General features: G+C 36.6%; 1 protein-coding gene across 2 annotated transcripts in view; it reads right to left on the bottom strand.

Moving 5' to 3' along the window:
• LOC112042889 (DNA-binding protein D-ETS-3) overlaps positions 1–14,647 on the bottom strand; it is a 93,263-nt gene that overhangs the window by 9,428 nt on the left and 69,188 nt on the right. For both annotated transcript variants that reach the window (XM_024078075.2, XM_024078076.2), the window contains exon 6: positions 645–692. In XM_024078075.2, coding sequence (XP_023933843.1) covers positions 645–692 — 48 coding nt within the window. The remainder of the gene's footprint in view (positions 1–644; positions 693–14,647) is intronic.

The raw sequence follows: 14,647 nt of genomic DNA, 5'->3' as shown, positions 1-14,647 counted from the left end.
AAAATATCTGTGTTTTTGTGTTATCTAGACGATACAAAAACACAAGCAATTTTTTTTAATATTATTGCCTATTAGTTTGTCCGGGGTGATATGATATGAATGGCTGAACCGATTTTAATGTTATACTACTACTTCGAAAAAATCTATGTTTCCCACAGCTTCGACGTACACCGTAAGAAGCTTTCGTTTAGTTGTTGCAAACGGCAGTGATGATTAAGACGTTTCGAATTGTGAGGAGGTTCTTTGCTCTGGAGCCCTGTCATCTGGTGCTAGAGATAGCCAAGATTTCTATTTTTAACCGACCTAAAAAAAGGAGGGGGTTCTCAATTCGATACGTTTTTTTTTTAATGTTTGTTACCTTGCTTCGTCTTTTATAAACCAATTTTGAAAATTCTTTTTTTTGTCTGAAAGAGTATACTTCCAGATTTGTTCCATTTAATTTTCATGAAAATCAATTTGGTAATTTTGTGTTAAAATCAAATAAATAAAGTCGGTTCCATTTTTATGTCAAAAATATTATTAAAGTGTAAAATACTATTTATTTAATTTAATTACAAAGCTAAACTAAATGTGTACCTCGGTTTTTCCGTATGTTAATTTGCCATTTAGTGAAAAAATCTAAATTTTATAGGATATTGCAATACCTGAGTTAGCAAGACGACTGCTTGTCGGTCCAAACATCTGATATGGATCTGAAATAATACAAAACATCGTTAACATATAAAGTATATATTAAAAATTAAAAAATACAACGTATATCATCATCATCATTGACAACCCATATTCGGCTCACTGTGGAGCACGAGTCTCCTGTTACAATTAGAGGTTTTAGGCTAAAACCCACCCACCATACTAGCCCGATGCGGATTGGCAGACTTCGCAGATGAGAATTTATAAAATTCTCAGGTTTCCTCACGGTGTTTTTCCTTCACCGTTTGAGACAACTTATATTTAATTTCTTAAAATCCGAATCGAAGGCTAAGATCTTATCAACTGGGCTATCACGGCTTATATTATTTATAAATATATTAAATTAGTAGTAATATCTGATAAGGCTATGTGCCAGCTTCCATTCCCATTCAAAGTTACATTTGTTTCATTGGAATAACCCAATTCTTTTGAGGAAAATATAAATCTATCTATTTAAATCGGTTCAGCCCTTTTAGAGATTTTTTCAAATAGATCCATAAAGTTAAATAGACTATGGTGGCTTTAGATCATGAGGTCTTGGCAAGGTCCCCGATATTTGACGTTACCTGGACGTGGGCTTTTCAACTCATAACCTCGGGGACGCCTGGACACTTAGACACTCAGGGCAATTCACCAGGACGGCCCTCTAATCCGAGGTTCGAATCTCAGCGGAGGCGCCCTTAAAGAGTGACTCCTCCTCTGAGGTCACATATAGGAGCAGCAAGTCAGGAAAGCTGAATAGCACACAGTCACCGATGGATGTCAGGGTCCCAAGGTGCTGGAATGGTGAAACTGGAAAGCGCAGTGTTGGTCGACCCCCCACTAGATGGACTAAAGATATCAAGAGGGTTGCATGGAACCGCTGATACTGACGTGAGAACATGCAATAGGCCTATGTTCAGCAGTGGGCGTCCATCGGCTGATAATGATGATGACCATTATAGATTATAGAATACTATAGGACTCGTCACTCCTGCGATATATGATTATGCAAGACGGTTTGGTTATTAAGCAAGTTTTATTTGGTAAACTGGTTTCGATGTCACACGTCTTCTTCTGTTCCACTAAACAGGCGTTTCTACAAGCGTTAGCTTTAGCGTTTTCTGTTCTATGGTGTCTACGGACTGAATGAAAAACGCCTTCTGTATACACACAAAGGCGTTTGTGCCATCTTACTAGTACATCGAAAGCAAAGCAGTTTTCGATGTCAAACGCCTTGTTCTGTACCACTAAACAGGCGTTTCTACAAGCGTTAGCTTTAGCGTTTTCTGTTCCGTAGTTTCTACGGATAGCTGACATTCATTCTGTATACACACAAAGGTGTTTGTGCTGCTATCTATCTAGTACATCGAAAGCCAAGCAGTTTTCGATGTCAAACGCCTTGTTCCGTACCACTAAACAGGCGTTTCTACAAGCGTTAGCTTTAGCGTTTTCTATTCCGTAGTTTCTACGGATAGCTGACATTCCTTCTGTATACACACAAAGGTGTTTGTGCCATCTAACTAGTACATCGAAAGCCAAGCAGTTTTCCAAAAGTAGAACAACTATACCTTGTATACATAATATGTATATAGTGTGTATATTGTATTAAAGGCACGCCTAGACTGTAAAGATAGTTGTATCCATGACGACAGGTCAACAACAATACCGAAAAAATCTGATCCAGTGCATAGATTGCATTTAAAGCAGCCGTAATGAGGCCGACGTGCACCTTTCTGAATTAGCATAGATAGATAACTGGCTACCCTTACTAGTTTGCCGATGACCGTGAGCGCCTAAAGCTGTGTCCACACTAGAGCGCTTTCACCTTGTTGCTCAAAATTGGAATCATTTATTTTTTGACTAAATGCGTAATCTTTTATAGCATCAATACTCAGACCAATTATAGAAGGACCTGTATCGCACTCATAGTCACGAACAAAAATGTCTGTCATTTTCTGAGGAAAACGAGCTTAGATTTGGTATATATCTTATACCAAATAAACTAGAAGTTTTTGCCCGTTTTTTACACAAAAAGGTATTTTTACGGAGCTCTTTAACCGACGAACACGATTACAACTATTGAACATCGATTCTATAGAGGCAGTTTTTATAATCTCATTAGATCGTTGATCATATACTTTGACAGAAAATTAACGTCTAGCGAGGCAGGTCCTATACAATAATTGGTCTGAGCATCAATAGCTTAACGGTAAGAGCGGTCGGACTCATCACCGAGGGGTGGTGGTTCGATCCGCGCCCCATTGGTCTACTGTCGTACCCACTCCTAACACAGTCTTTCCCAATAAATAAAATATATAAAATAATAAAAAATATGGCAAATATTCTTAAAAAAAAAAAATTGGTTGCCTGTAAAGTCGGTATACGGGCGAAAGTTTTACGTGACAACGACTTTGAGTGGTAAAATAATTTTAATGTGAATATTCATTCGTATAGTAGGAAGAAGGATGAAATAATAGTAACAATTTAAAACATTTATTTATACAAAGAATTATATTTAAAACATTAATTTATACAAATCTCGCACTGAATTTCATATTAACAAAATTTTATTCACTCGCTCTCATTGTGAGCGCATAAGGTGGCGGAGCGTAACGCAGTTTCTTGAAGTGTCACCCGGCAAACCAATTTATAAGACGTTGTCACGTCAAAAAAATCTATGAATTTGGAAATTACAAAATATTAGTCATACAGTTTTGGATAAATATATTTATTAGAATAGTAGCTCAAAAGAACTCTCACAGAACGTCGTGATCCGCCACATAAGGCACGAGAGTTAAAAAAGCGATACGTTAAAACCCAGTGTTATCATGAAGTTGAATAAAGGTCTATCTGAAACGCCTAAAATTGAAAATGCAACTATGCTCGATAAAAAGCGTAGTGTTTTAAAAACGCTGTCGTATGAATATAAACTTGGGAATGCATTAGCTGTATTTGAACGTCCGTTAAAAAACTCTCGTGCGAATGATGGCTTAGGCTGTTATAGCGTGTTATTATTATTATATGCTTTATGAAAGACGCCGACGACGACGGTTTCACCCGCGTATTTAAAATATAACCTATGACACTCGTAAATATTTATATTGATAAAAAAAATTATAATTGGTTTAGTAGATCCAAAGATTACCTAGATTCCCCTACAACCTTACAAACCAACCAAAGATTCCCCTACAACCTTACAAACTGTACTTCTCATATGATATAAATGCCATATGATATATATGATATTTGAAGTCCCTACAAAAGGTATATGTCCTGCAATGGACGTCCATCGGCTGATATGATGATGATGATAATGATATGATTTATCCTAACATAGATAGCTTACGATTTTAAGGTAAAACCTTTCTGAAAAATAAATAATATATTAATGATGAAAAAAAAACCTCATATGATTTATGATATCAAAAGCTTAGAATTCCTTTTGGAGAAACACACCACAAAATGGCAGATGTAAGAAAGTATAGTATGTTATTACTCGTAACACAGGCAAGTACAGATTTTCACACTCGGCAGTGTACTTTTACTTCTTTATACATAGTTAGTGAGCTCTAGGGCCGTATTTCAACAATAAAATTACACGTACCCTCCAGTTTGTTACTTGTTCATGAGACCCATTCCACGGCATCGACAGTGGCTATGCAAATTATCGTAATAACTCTCAAGTGCGTCACTACAAAAATCATGAAAACATTGCAAGCTAAATTAGCCAATCGGCTGTGGAGTTAAATGTCACATTCCCATGTCCGAAAATTACAAAACTCTTTACGATAGTCGCCACATGGATATTGAAACAAAAGCGCCCCTTTTCCCCGGCTTTGTTAATATTATAATCAAGTAATAATTGTTAATGATACTCGAGTTATGACGGGTTATAAAGCAGGGAGCTGTGACAAATCTACCCCATGACTAATAGATGGGAATATGCCATAAATGGTCCAGCCGTTCCCGTAACTGACGACCGCAATATCGCCTTTGTGAAAAAGAATTTGTTATTTTTCTATTTTTAATAAATAAATACTAGTATGTATAATATGGCGCAGTGGGTAGTGACCCTGCTTTCTGCATCCACGGCCGTGGGTTCGATTCCCACAACTAGAAAATATTTGTGTGATGAGCATGGGTGTTTTCCAGTGTCTGTGTGTATTTATACATTATATAAGTATTTATATGTAGTATATAATTGTATATTAATATTATAATATCAACTATCTTAGCACTCATAACACAAGCTACTCTGTATGCTTACTTTGGGTCTAGATAGTGATGTGTATTGTTTAAGTATATTTATTTATTTTTATGTATGCATTATATTATGAATGCTACTAAAGTTAGGTAAGTTACTTTTTTTTGAAGAAATATATTCACGTATTTTATTTAATGAAACTATTTTCAAGTAAGTAATAAATTCTTTATTAATCATTACAAGATGTAAGTATTCTTTTAATTATAACTCCAGTAGGTACATCATATTTTGTCTATCTACTTGTAAACGGTTTTTAATGCTATTTTCACAGTACGGGTACAATAAGCATCGTTTGAGATATATATTGTAATGTACCCTATATAGACTCTGCACCATAAAAGTAGTCCCGCGGCTTAAACCTGAACTAAAATTGAAGGCGCCTTACACAAATATTGACGGCCCCCGTGGCGCAGTGTTATGCGCGGTGGATTTATAAAACGGAGGTCCTGGTTTCGATCCCCGGCTGGGCCGATAGAGATTTTCTTAATTGGTCCAGTTTTAACTAGTGGGAGGCTTCAGCCGTGGCTAGTTACCACCCTACCGACAAAGACGTACCGCCAAGAGATTTAGCATTCCGAAACGATATCGTGTAGAAACCGAAAAGGGGTGTAGATTTTCATCCTCCTCCTAACAAGTTAGCCCACTTCCATCTTAGACTACATCATCACTTACCATCAGGTGAGATTGTAGTCAAGGGCTGCTAACTTGTAAATAATAAAAAAAAATGACAAGGAGTGCCATGCGGCATGGGTGCTGCCGTTTGCTCTGCACGCTTGTGGGCCATATTAATGGTCTATGGCTGACTTAAGACATTAGCGCCGCGTCTACGGGACTTGTTTCATGGCGCGGAATATAGTTACTAGCCTCAGACCAATTATAGAAGAACCTGTATCGCACTCATAGTCACGAAAAAAATTGTCTGTCATTTTCTGAGGAAAACGAGCTTAAATTTGGTATATATCTTATACTAAACTAGAAGTTTATGCCCGTTTTTTACACCATTCAATTACACAAAAGTAACCTCTTTAACCAACGAACATGATTGCAACTATGAAACATCGATTATATAAATACAGTTTTTATAATCTCATTAGATCGTTGATCATATACTTTGACAGAAAAGTAACGTCTAACGAGGCAGGTCCTATACAATAATTGGTCTGAGTTACTAGCACATCACTGTTTTGCAATGTCATCTTTAGTCCCAAACGACACTTTTCGGACCAAAGAAGTAAATATCCCAGTTCATGCCGCCAAACATATCCTCTGGTATATACCACTCGTAGTAGAAATATTTGTATCTCCGTTGTGAATGACAATAAGTTATCCGAGGCACGCATATTTGGAACCCATACGCTGTGTTGCGAAACGTGTCTACTTCATACGAAGTTGCTCTTAGCACGATGCAAGTTGGGATTCTAGGTATTTTTAACCAACCCTGAAAAGGTGTTTTCGAATGGGTTAACTTATACGATACTTATTTTACATTAACATATTTAAATTAAGCCTAACCAACCAACCACAGTTGGTTTTACTGTGCACTGGTTATTTTTACATTAAAAAAATAATTAACAAACAAAAAGAGAAGAAAAACAAAGAACAATCATTAGCGGGTAGTTAAATAAATATCATAATTATAGTGTGAGTGAACTGCGACGCTACACAGGCTGTCCCAAAAAATATTCCTTTAGTTTCCGCTATATATGTACGATCGTAAATATATTCATATCTTTTAAAAGATTTGACGTCAGTAAGTAGATATGTATGACCTTAAAAAGTATGTCAGAGATTTTAAAAATTAATATACAGAGTACTCGGAAGTATTTCCCATAACTTTGGGGTTATATTCTTAAACAAAAATTAATTAAAAATGTTCAAGGAACACGTCTTTTCAAATTAATATTTTCGGGGTAGGTAAATAATATTTTTTTTTGTAAATATATCTAAAATGTGCCCCTTTTAAACGCATCTTTATAATTATGACGTAGCCAAGTTTTACGTGTATTAAAATGCAGAGATAGATAAAGGCGTGTGTTAGATGGATAGTCGGAATTATTTGAAAAACTTTGTATGAGAACTGAAAAGTTTTTAATTTTTAGTTAAAAAGTATTAGTTATGCAATTCGGCTTCTATAAGTGGACTCGTCAACACCTTGAGATTATGGGAAATACCCCCGAGCACCCTGTATATTAATTTTTAAAATTTCGGTGGTGTACATCCTGTATAATATAACAACTGTTTACAGGATACCCATAAAAAAACCATACCAGTCTAATAAATTAGTTTTTTTTTAATAATTGGCCATAACTGTGCTTGGAGTGGATCAATAGCCTAATGGAAAAGATAGTAAGTCAGATGCGGATAGGAGCCCGGGATGCTAAATTTGCAGTTACTAAAGCGTCATAGGGACCGATTAGATTAGGTAGATTAGATGATAGGTTTTATACCTTTTTCGCTTTCAGCGGTGGGAAAAAAAGTACAGATTTTAAAGGCAATTGTTATTACTTAGGCTTACTCGCTGACAATGTAGCTGGTGAAATATTTTTTAAAATCGGTCAAGTCGTTTCAGAGCGTCTTCCAAACACACAGTCAAATCAAAAACACACATTCATTCAAATCTCATGTACATTTTTAGGTACAGTTCATTCCAGCGCATAAAAATACTTTGTTCTAAAAATAAAACTTACTCTAATTATCAGTTTTCCAAGAACTTCCATATGATCCAAGTGGACGTGTGTATAGAATACTGTACCACGCTTTATTGGGTTACAATACCCATACCTGTACTCGCTGTGTACTACTTCTAAAATGTGTAAAGGAATGTCTATAAAAAATCCTTTATTAACTACAATAATATACCCAACAGAATTGAAAACTTAAAGGTTATTAACATTTAGAAAACAGCAAGTAATTGTATAAGGAGATTATATTTTTGAAACGTATAAAAATAACACAATATATTAAAATCCCTCATATAGTATGTCATATAGTATAGTAATTGCCCCCTCTAAGTAAAGTTCAGAGAATAAGTCATTTATTCATACCTGGATCCTTTCCAGTGCCATATAAAACAACATCACTAAGACGAGTAAAATATTGCCAAGAATATACATCTGTAACTAAAAAAGTTTCATCATCATCATCATCATCATATCAACCGATGGACAGCCACTGCAGGACATAAGACACACTGTAATTTTTTTCAAGATTAGTATTAGCCTTATTTTTTAACTATGACCAATTTTCCCGCTCTCCAATAAGTGGGAAAATACTGTGTTAATGTTAGAGGGTACGATAATGAAACCGCGGGCGGGGATCGAACCCACAACCTTTCGGTGTTGAATCCGACCATGGAGCTAGCGAGGCTTTTAATAGAAATATTTTAAAGATATGCTCAAGTTACAATAGACAGAAGAAGACAAGCTACACTACTTGTTAGATGTTCAAGTCTTAATCAAAGATATTTCATACTATAGATATGTTACGTGCCTACAAAATCATCAAGTGATCCGAATTTAGCGACTCCACTGAGCGCACACATGCACAATTTTGTGTTTACTTATATTATATATTTATGTATATATAGTTTTTACACTTCCTGAACACACAACTCGACATTGTAGACAATACTTATTTAAGTATCATTTGTTAAATGAGATTAAGACATTCACATTTGTCCGCTTCTGTTTTGATGCCCTATTGCCCTATCTCCAGTAAAAAATATCATTGGTCTTAATATAATATACATGGATAATATAATATGGATATGAATTATATTAAAAATATTTACCCCGTATTATAAATATGAACACCATTATTCGCATATGAAAATTCATTTTTATTTGAATATTAAAATATTTATTTTATTTTTAACTAACGCAGGCGTTGCTTACGAATGTAAAACTATTAAGCCGTATTTCGTATTGCCTCATATTTATAATCAATTAGCTGTTGTATAATATAAAAGTTTAAATACAAATGCTGATTCAGAAAATACTATGAATAATGATCGATTGAACAACAGTCTTATTATGGAATGCCTCTAGAACAAGTAAAGGTCCGTTTATATCTACAGACATTGAGCGTGCCAGACACGTGCCGTGGCAGACAAAATAATATTCTTCTATACAGTGTTTATTAACGTATTTATGTCTATCATAACGCGGCCGCGCAGACGTTGACAGACACGAGCCGGCCAGTAGGTATTCGCGGAATGAATATTTTGTATATGCGGTTCGTGTCTTTTTCATGAAACCTGAAATTGACAGCGCCTTACACAAATGACAATAAGACCGCCATTACCAAATGATAATGAGCGCCCTTAAGACATAATCGCCGCGTCTGGGGGGACTTCTTTCATGAAAAGGATTTAAATATCTCTAGCTACTTGCTGGGCAGTATGAATAGACGGCGTCTGTGGGTGTCTGCCACGCTACTTGTCTGTGACGCACTGTGTCTGTAGATATAAACGGACCTTAATTCGAGCTGCTGATATACTAATACACTTGACGCTGTGAGTAATTTATTCTATCAGTTAGAACATATATAATAATTTTACTATATTAAACTAGCCCCACACCCTCCGAAATCGGAGACAGAGGTCATATCCACTAGGCTATCATGGGTTCGAATCCGGTCCGGAGCATGCAAGTCCAACTTTTCAGTTATGTACATTTTAAAAAATTAAATATCAGGTGTCTCAAACGGTGAAGGAAAAACGTACCATGCCAGAGTATTATCTAAATTATCTGCGTGTGTCAAGTCTGTCAATCCGCATTGGGCCAACGTGGTTGACTATTAGCCTAATTCCTCTCATTCTGAGAGGAGACTCGAGCTCAGCAGTGAGCCGAATGTGGGATGATAATGATGAAACCAGCAGACTGCCCGCGGTTTCGCCCGTTTCCCGTTCACGTGAAAATACATAGATAAAATATAGCCTCATACTCACAATTAACGTAGATTTCTAGTGAGTGCAAATAGAATTTTTTAAAATCGGTTCATACTTCAGTAGATCAAGAGATTATTCCCTACAATACCACCTACTTTACAATATTTGAATATTGGTATAGCTAATACAACATTATTTTAACATAAGTTAATGATAGTGACCATAATGTACTCTCAAATCTCAATTCACACAAAACAAGACAATTAGTTAAATACAAGCTTTTATAATAGATTTGATCTGATGATTATTTATTTATTTCTAAATATATTAGATAAGTTACAGTTAATACCACCCACTTACAAAAGTGGATGTTCAAAAACTAATTGTACTAAGTATGGACTTAAATCTAAATACATTACTGTTAGCAGCATGTCTTCTGCTTAATGTATGATTGGAGAAATACAATTGCAAGCGCGAGCTAACCGACTAGTAGCGCCATCTAGTGTACGATGAACGAACTTTGAAAGAATGATTTATCGATGATCATCATTATCATTAACAACCCATATTTGGCTTACTATTGAGCACGAGAGACCTCTCAGAATGAGACGGGTTAGGCTAATAGTCCAACAAGTTGGCCCAATACGGATTGGCAGATTTAACTCACGTGGATAACTTACGATGTTTTTCCTTCACCGTTTGAGACACTTGATATTTAATTTCTTAAAATATTAAATTGAAAAGTTGGAGGTGATGCCCCGGGCCGGATTGGAACCTACGCCTTCGGAATCGAAGGCAGAAGTCGTATCCACTAGGTTATCTCAGCTCCTCTTGATTTTACTAGAACTTGAAATTAAGAATATTTATATATTTTCTTCTTTTTCCCATATACTAAGAAAATAGTGGGTACTATAATATTTTAACGTCGTCGATAACAACGAGTTATCAACCCATATACGACTCACTGCTGAGCTCGAGTCTCCTCTCAGAATGAGAGGGGTTAGGCCAATAGTCCACCACGCTGGCCCAATGCGGATTGACAGACTTCACACACGCAGAAAATTAAGAAATTCTCTGGTGTGCAGGTTTTCTCACAATGTTTTTCCTTCACTGATTGAGACACGTGATATTTTATTTCTTAAAATGCACACAACTGAATAGGTGCATGCCCCGGTCCGGATTCGAACCCACACCCCCGAAATCGGAGGCAGAGGTTATATCCACTGGGCTATCACGGCTCAATATTTTAACGTACTGAGATCGATTCCAAGATCTTTCCAATTTGAGTTTGGCGTCATTTTTGGGAGCTAGTAAGACTTCAATTAATAATATAGTACAGGTATTAGTGGTCTGTGAGATTGAATTGAACTTTGATAACAATTAATGAACCTACCCCCATTTTACACGACGACACGACAATAGTCAACGGAGCGGGAACCAATACCCATCGGCGAAGAGTCCGACCACTTAATCATTGAGCTATTGAGGTTTAAATCCGTTGTTATTATGCCTTTTTGGAATGCTATTTACAGTATACAGGATATTACGAACAAAACAAACACTCATGTGTTATTGCGATTCGACAAACAATTGGACAGAACGGCTCCCGAAATATTTTCGCCGCAGTTGAAATTTTAATTACTATTTCAGTGTTAATTAACAACATGCAATGATATTTCGTTAAATAAAATGGTTCATTGCTCAAAGTTTAACTCGATTGTGGTATTTTATGGTAACTATAATTCAATAAAACTCATTGCTAAATTATATGTTGCAAAATCTATTAAAAGGTACACCAATCTGGTAGATTTTTCGAAAGAAAGAAAAATGCTTGCTTAATATAAATCGGAGAGTGACTTAACCTGTAGGACAGGAAAAAATATAGCTTTTTTTAAATTATGTCATTTTTGAATTGAAACTCTATAGGCAGTTTTTTTATGATTTTTTTTCCGGGAAGCCAGACTAACCAGATTAAGTGAAATTGTGGATTATATTTTACAAATCTATGCTTACAAGTAAGGGGCCCCTGTAAGCCGGGGGCCCCGTATCAATAATATTTTAAAGAGAAAACATTTAGACATCTAAATTCGTCCAAATAGATGTTCATTGGTAAAGTGCCCAGTATGGCAGTATTGCTGTCTGGTCACGTGAAGTCTTTCATCATCATCATCATCATATCAGCCGATGGACGTCCACTGCAGGACATAGGCCTTTTGTAGGGACTTCCAAACATCACGATACTGAGCCACCTGCATCCAGCGAATCCCTGCGACTCGCTTGATGTCATCAGTCCACCTGGTGGGGGGTCAGCCATACTGCGCTTACTAGTGCGGGGTCGCCGAAGTGAAGTATTTAATTTAATTAATTAGTTATTTTAAGCTATTTTAGTTGTTACGTGTGATGGATGGAAAGCCATTCCCGCTAACCAAGCTGCATATTCCCTGAGGTCTTCGGATGCAGATTCAGAGGAATTAGCTGATGCAGAGTTGCCTCGAGGTAATCAACAATGACAACAATCACGTAATTTTTCCCATTTAGTAAGTGATACAAAATAAGATGTGTGTGTGTGTAGAGAGTCGTGATATCCCAGTGGGTATGACCTCTGCCTTCGATTTGGGGGACGTCGGTTCGAATCCGGTCCAGAGCGTGCACCTCCGACTTTACAGTCATGTGCATTTTAAGAAATTAAATATCACATGTGTCAAACGGTTAAGAAAAAACATCGTGAGGAAATCCACATACCTGAGAATTATCTTAATTCTCTAGGTACGTGTGTGAAGTCTGCCAATCCGCATTGGGCCAGCGTGGTGGGTCTAAGTTCCTGTTTAAAATCAGCTGATAATGAAAACTAAGACTTTTTGATATATGTAGTTGTTTTAATTTGTTGTATTTCAGATGTGCTGAATTTTATTTATAAATTCGGATACTGCGAGCCTGATATCATAATGCCGCATTATTTGCGCAAGACAATCGATGTAGTATTGTCCACGTGGCAGTCACACCAAATACATTATCTTTATGTAAGTATAATAAGGCAAAACAGTTTGAGGCATGTAAGTCAATCTCGTTTCTCGTATAACTTGTTCGCTACTACTACGGGCCTCATAAGAAGGCTCAGAGTCACACAGCTGGCGATGGAACGAGCTATGTTAGGAGTAGATATCTCTGCGTGATCGAATCAGACATGAGAAGATCCGCAGGAGAACCAAATTCACCGACATAGCTCTACGAGTTGAGAAGCTGTAGTTCGAAGAGCCGATTGACGTTGGGGTCCCAAAGTGCTGGAATGGCGACCCGCACTAGCAAGCGCAGTTTGGTCAACCCCCCACCAGGTGGGGTCATCAAGCGAGTCGCGGGGAATCTCTTGATGCAAGTGGCTCAGTATCGTGATGTTTGGAAGTCCCTACAAAAGGTCTATGTCCTGCAGTGGACGTCCATTGGCTGATAAGATGAAGTTATAATAAGGGTGCTTTATGGAGCTGCAAGCGCGTGCGTGACTGCGTTATTTTTATGAGACAACTTGCAAGACTTTCATCAATGCTAAAATAATTGTTTTATTCCGTTACAGTTGATAGCAAAAAGAGACACAATTAACAAGCAAATGCAGTGTATTGTGATGAAAAGTTACGTGCCAAAGAAGTATATGTTCAGGAAAACCCGTCTACCACTCTATTACTGTCAAGGATATGTGTATATAATGATGCTCAACACCGTTAGCAGACACGAGATCCACGAGTTCTACTTCCATCACAAATTGAATATGCCTGTTGACTTTACCTTTGAATTTTATCACCCTCCCGCCGTTCCTTAAACTTCGAATCAAAGCTATTGGAAAAACTGACATAGTAATTGTTTTTTAAAAATATATCTTTTTATTTAAAAAAAAAAATTAAGTGTAGTAACATAATGTATATTATTTTAACCCATTACGTACCTACCAACTTTTTTCTGTATTGTTCGACATATTTATTAGAATATATATGGGCGTTGGAACGAGCTATGCTCAGAGTGTCTCTGCGTGATCGAATCAAAAAAAAAACCTTGGCTGAGTTTATTGTGGGCTCTTCTCGGAACAAGGCGCGTTTGGAACCCTTGTAACTTTAGTTTTAAGTTTTCGACTATTATTACCACCATTAAATTAAATTAAATTATGACATAATCTTGACCTTTCAAAAGTGCTTGTAAACTAAGTCTAATTGAAATAAACGAATTTTGACTTTGACTTTGACTTTGACAAAAATGAGAAGATCCCTAGAAGAACCAAAGTCCCCGACATAGCTCAACGAGTCGCGAAGCTGAAATAAAGATAGAGAGAGTATATATGAAATTTGGAATGGAAATGGATTTCAGTCTGAATTAACACATAGGGTACTTTTTATCCCTGAATAATCCATGTTTTTAAAAATTTAATGATGTGAATGTTTGTTACTCTTTCACTACGCGACTACAGAACCGAATTAACTCAAATTTAAAATAGATATATATTATATCCTGCATAACAAATAGACTACTTTTTATCCCGAAAAAAATCATACGTTCCCGCGGGATTTGTGAAAAACTGAATTCCACGCGGACGAAGTCGCGGGCCTCCGCTAGTTAACCTATAAAATACACATCAAATCAATCGAGAAAATATCACCTACCTACTGTATGGTATCCATTAGTAGTCGCCGGATGACATTTGTTGCATAGAATCTCAATTTCGTATATGTCAACTAGCATACGTCAAATATAGTGATTTAGCCTGCTGAAGTAATGCAAGCAAACGCCATCTTCACACGTCATTTTCGTGCGTTAGCAATGCGCTGTAATACTGTGTATGT

The sequence above is a fragment of the Bicyclus anynana genome, chromosome Z (assembly GCF_947172395.1).
Source record: "Bicyclus anynana chromosome Z, ilBicAnyn1.1, whole genome shotgun sequence".
NCBI lineage: Eukaryota > Metazoa > Arthropoda > Insecta > Lepidoptera > Nymphalidae > Bicyclus > Bicyclus anynana.
This window is presented reverse-complemented; position numbering and strand designations above follow the sequence as displayed.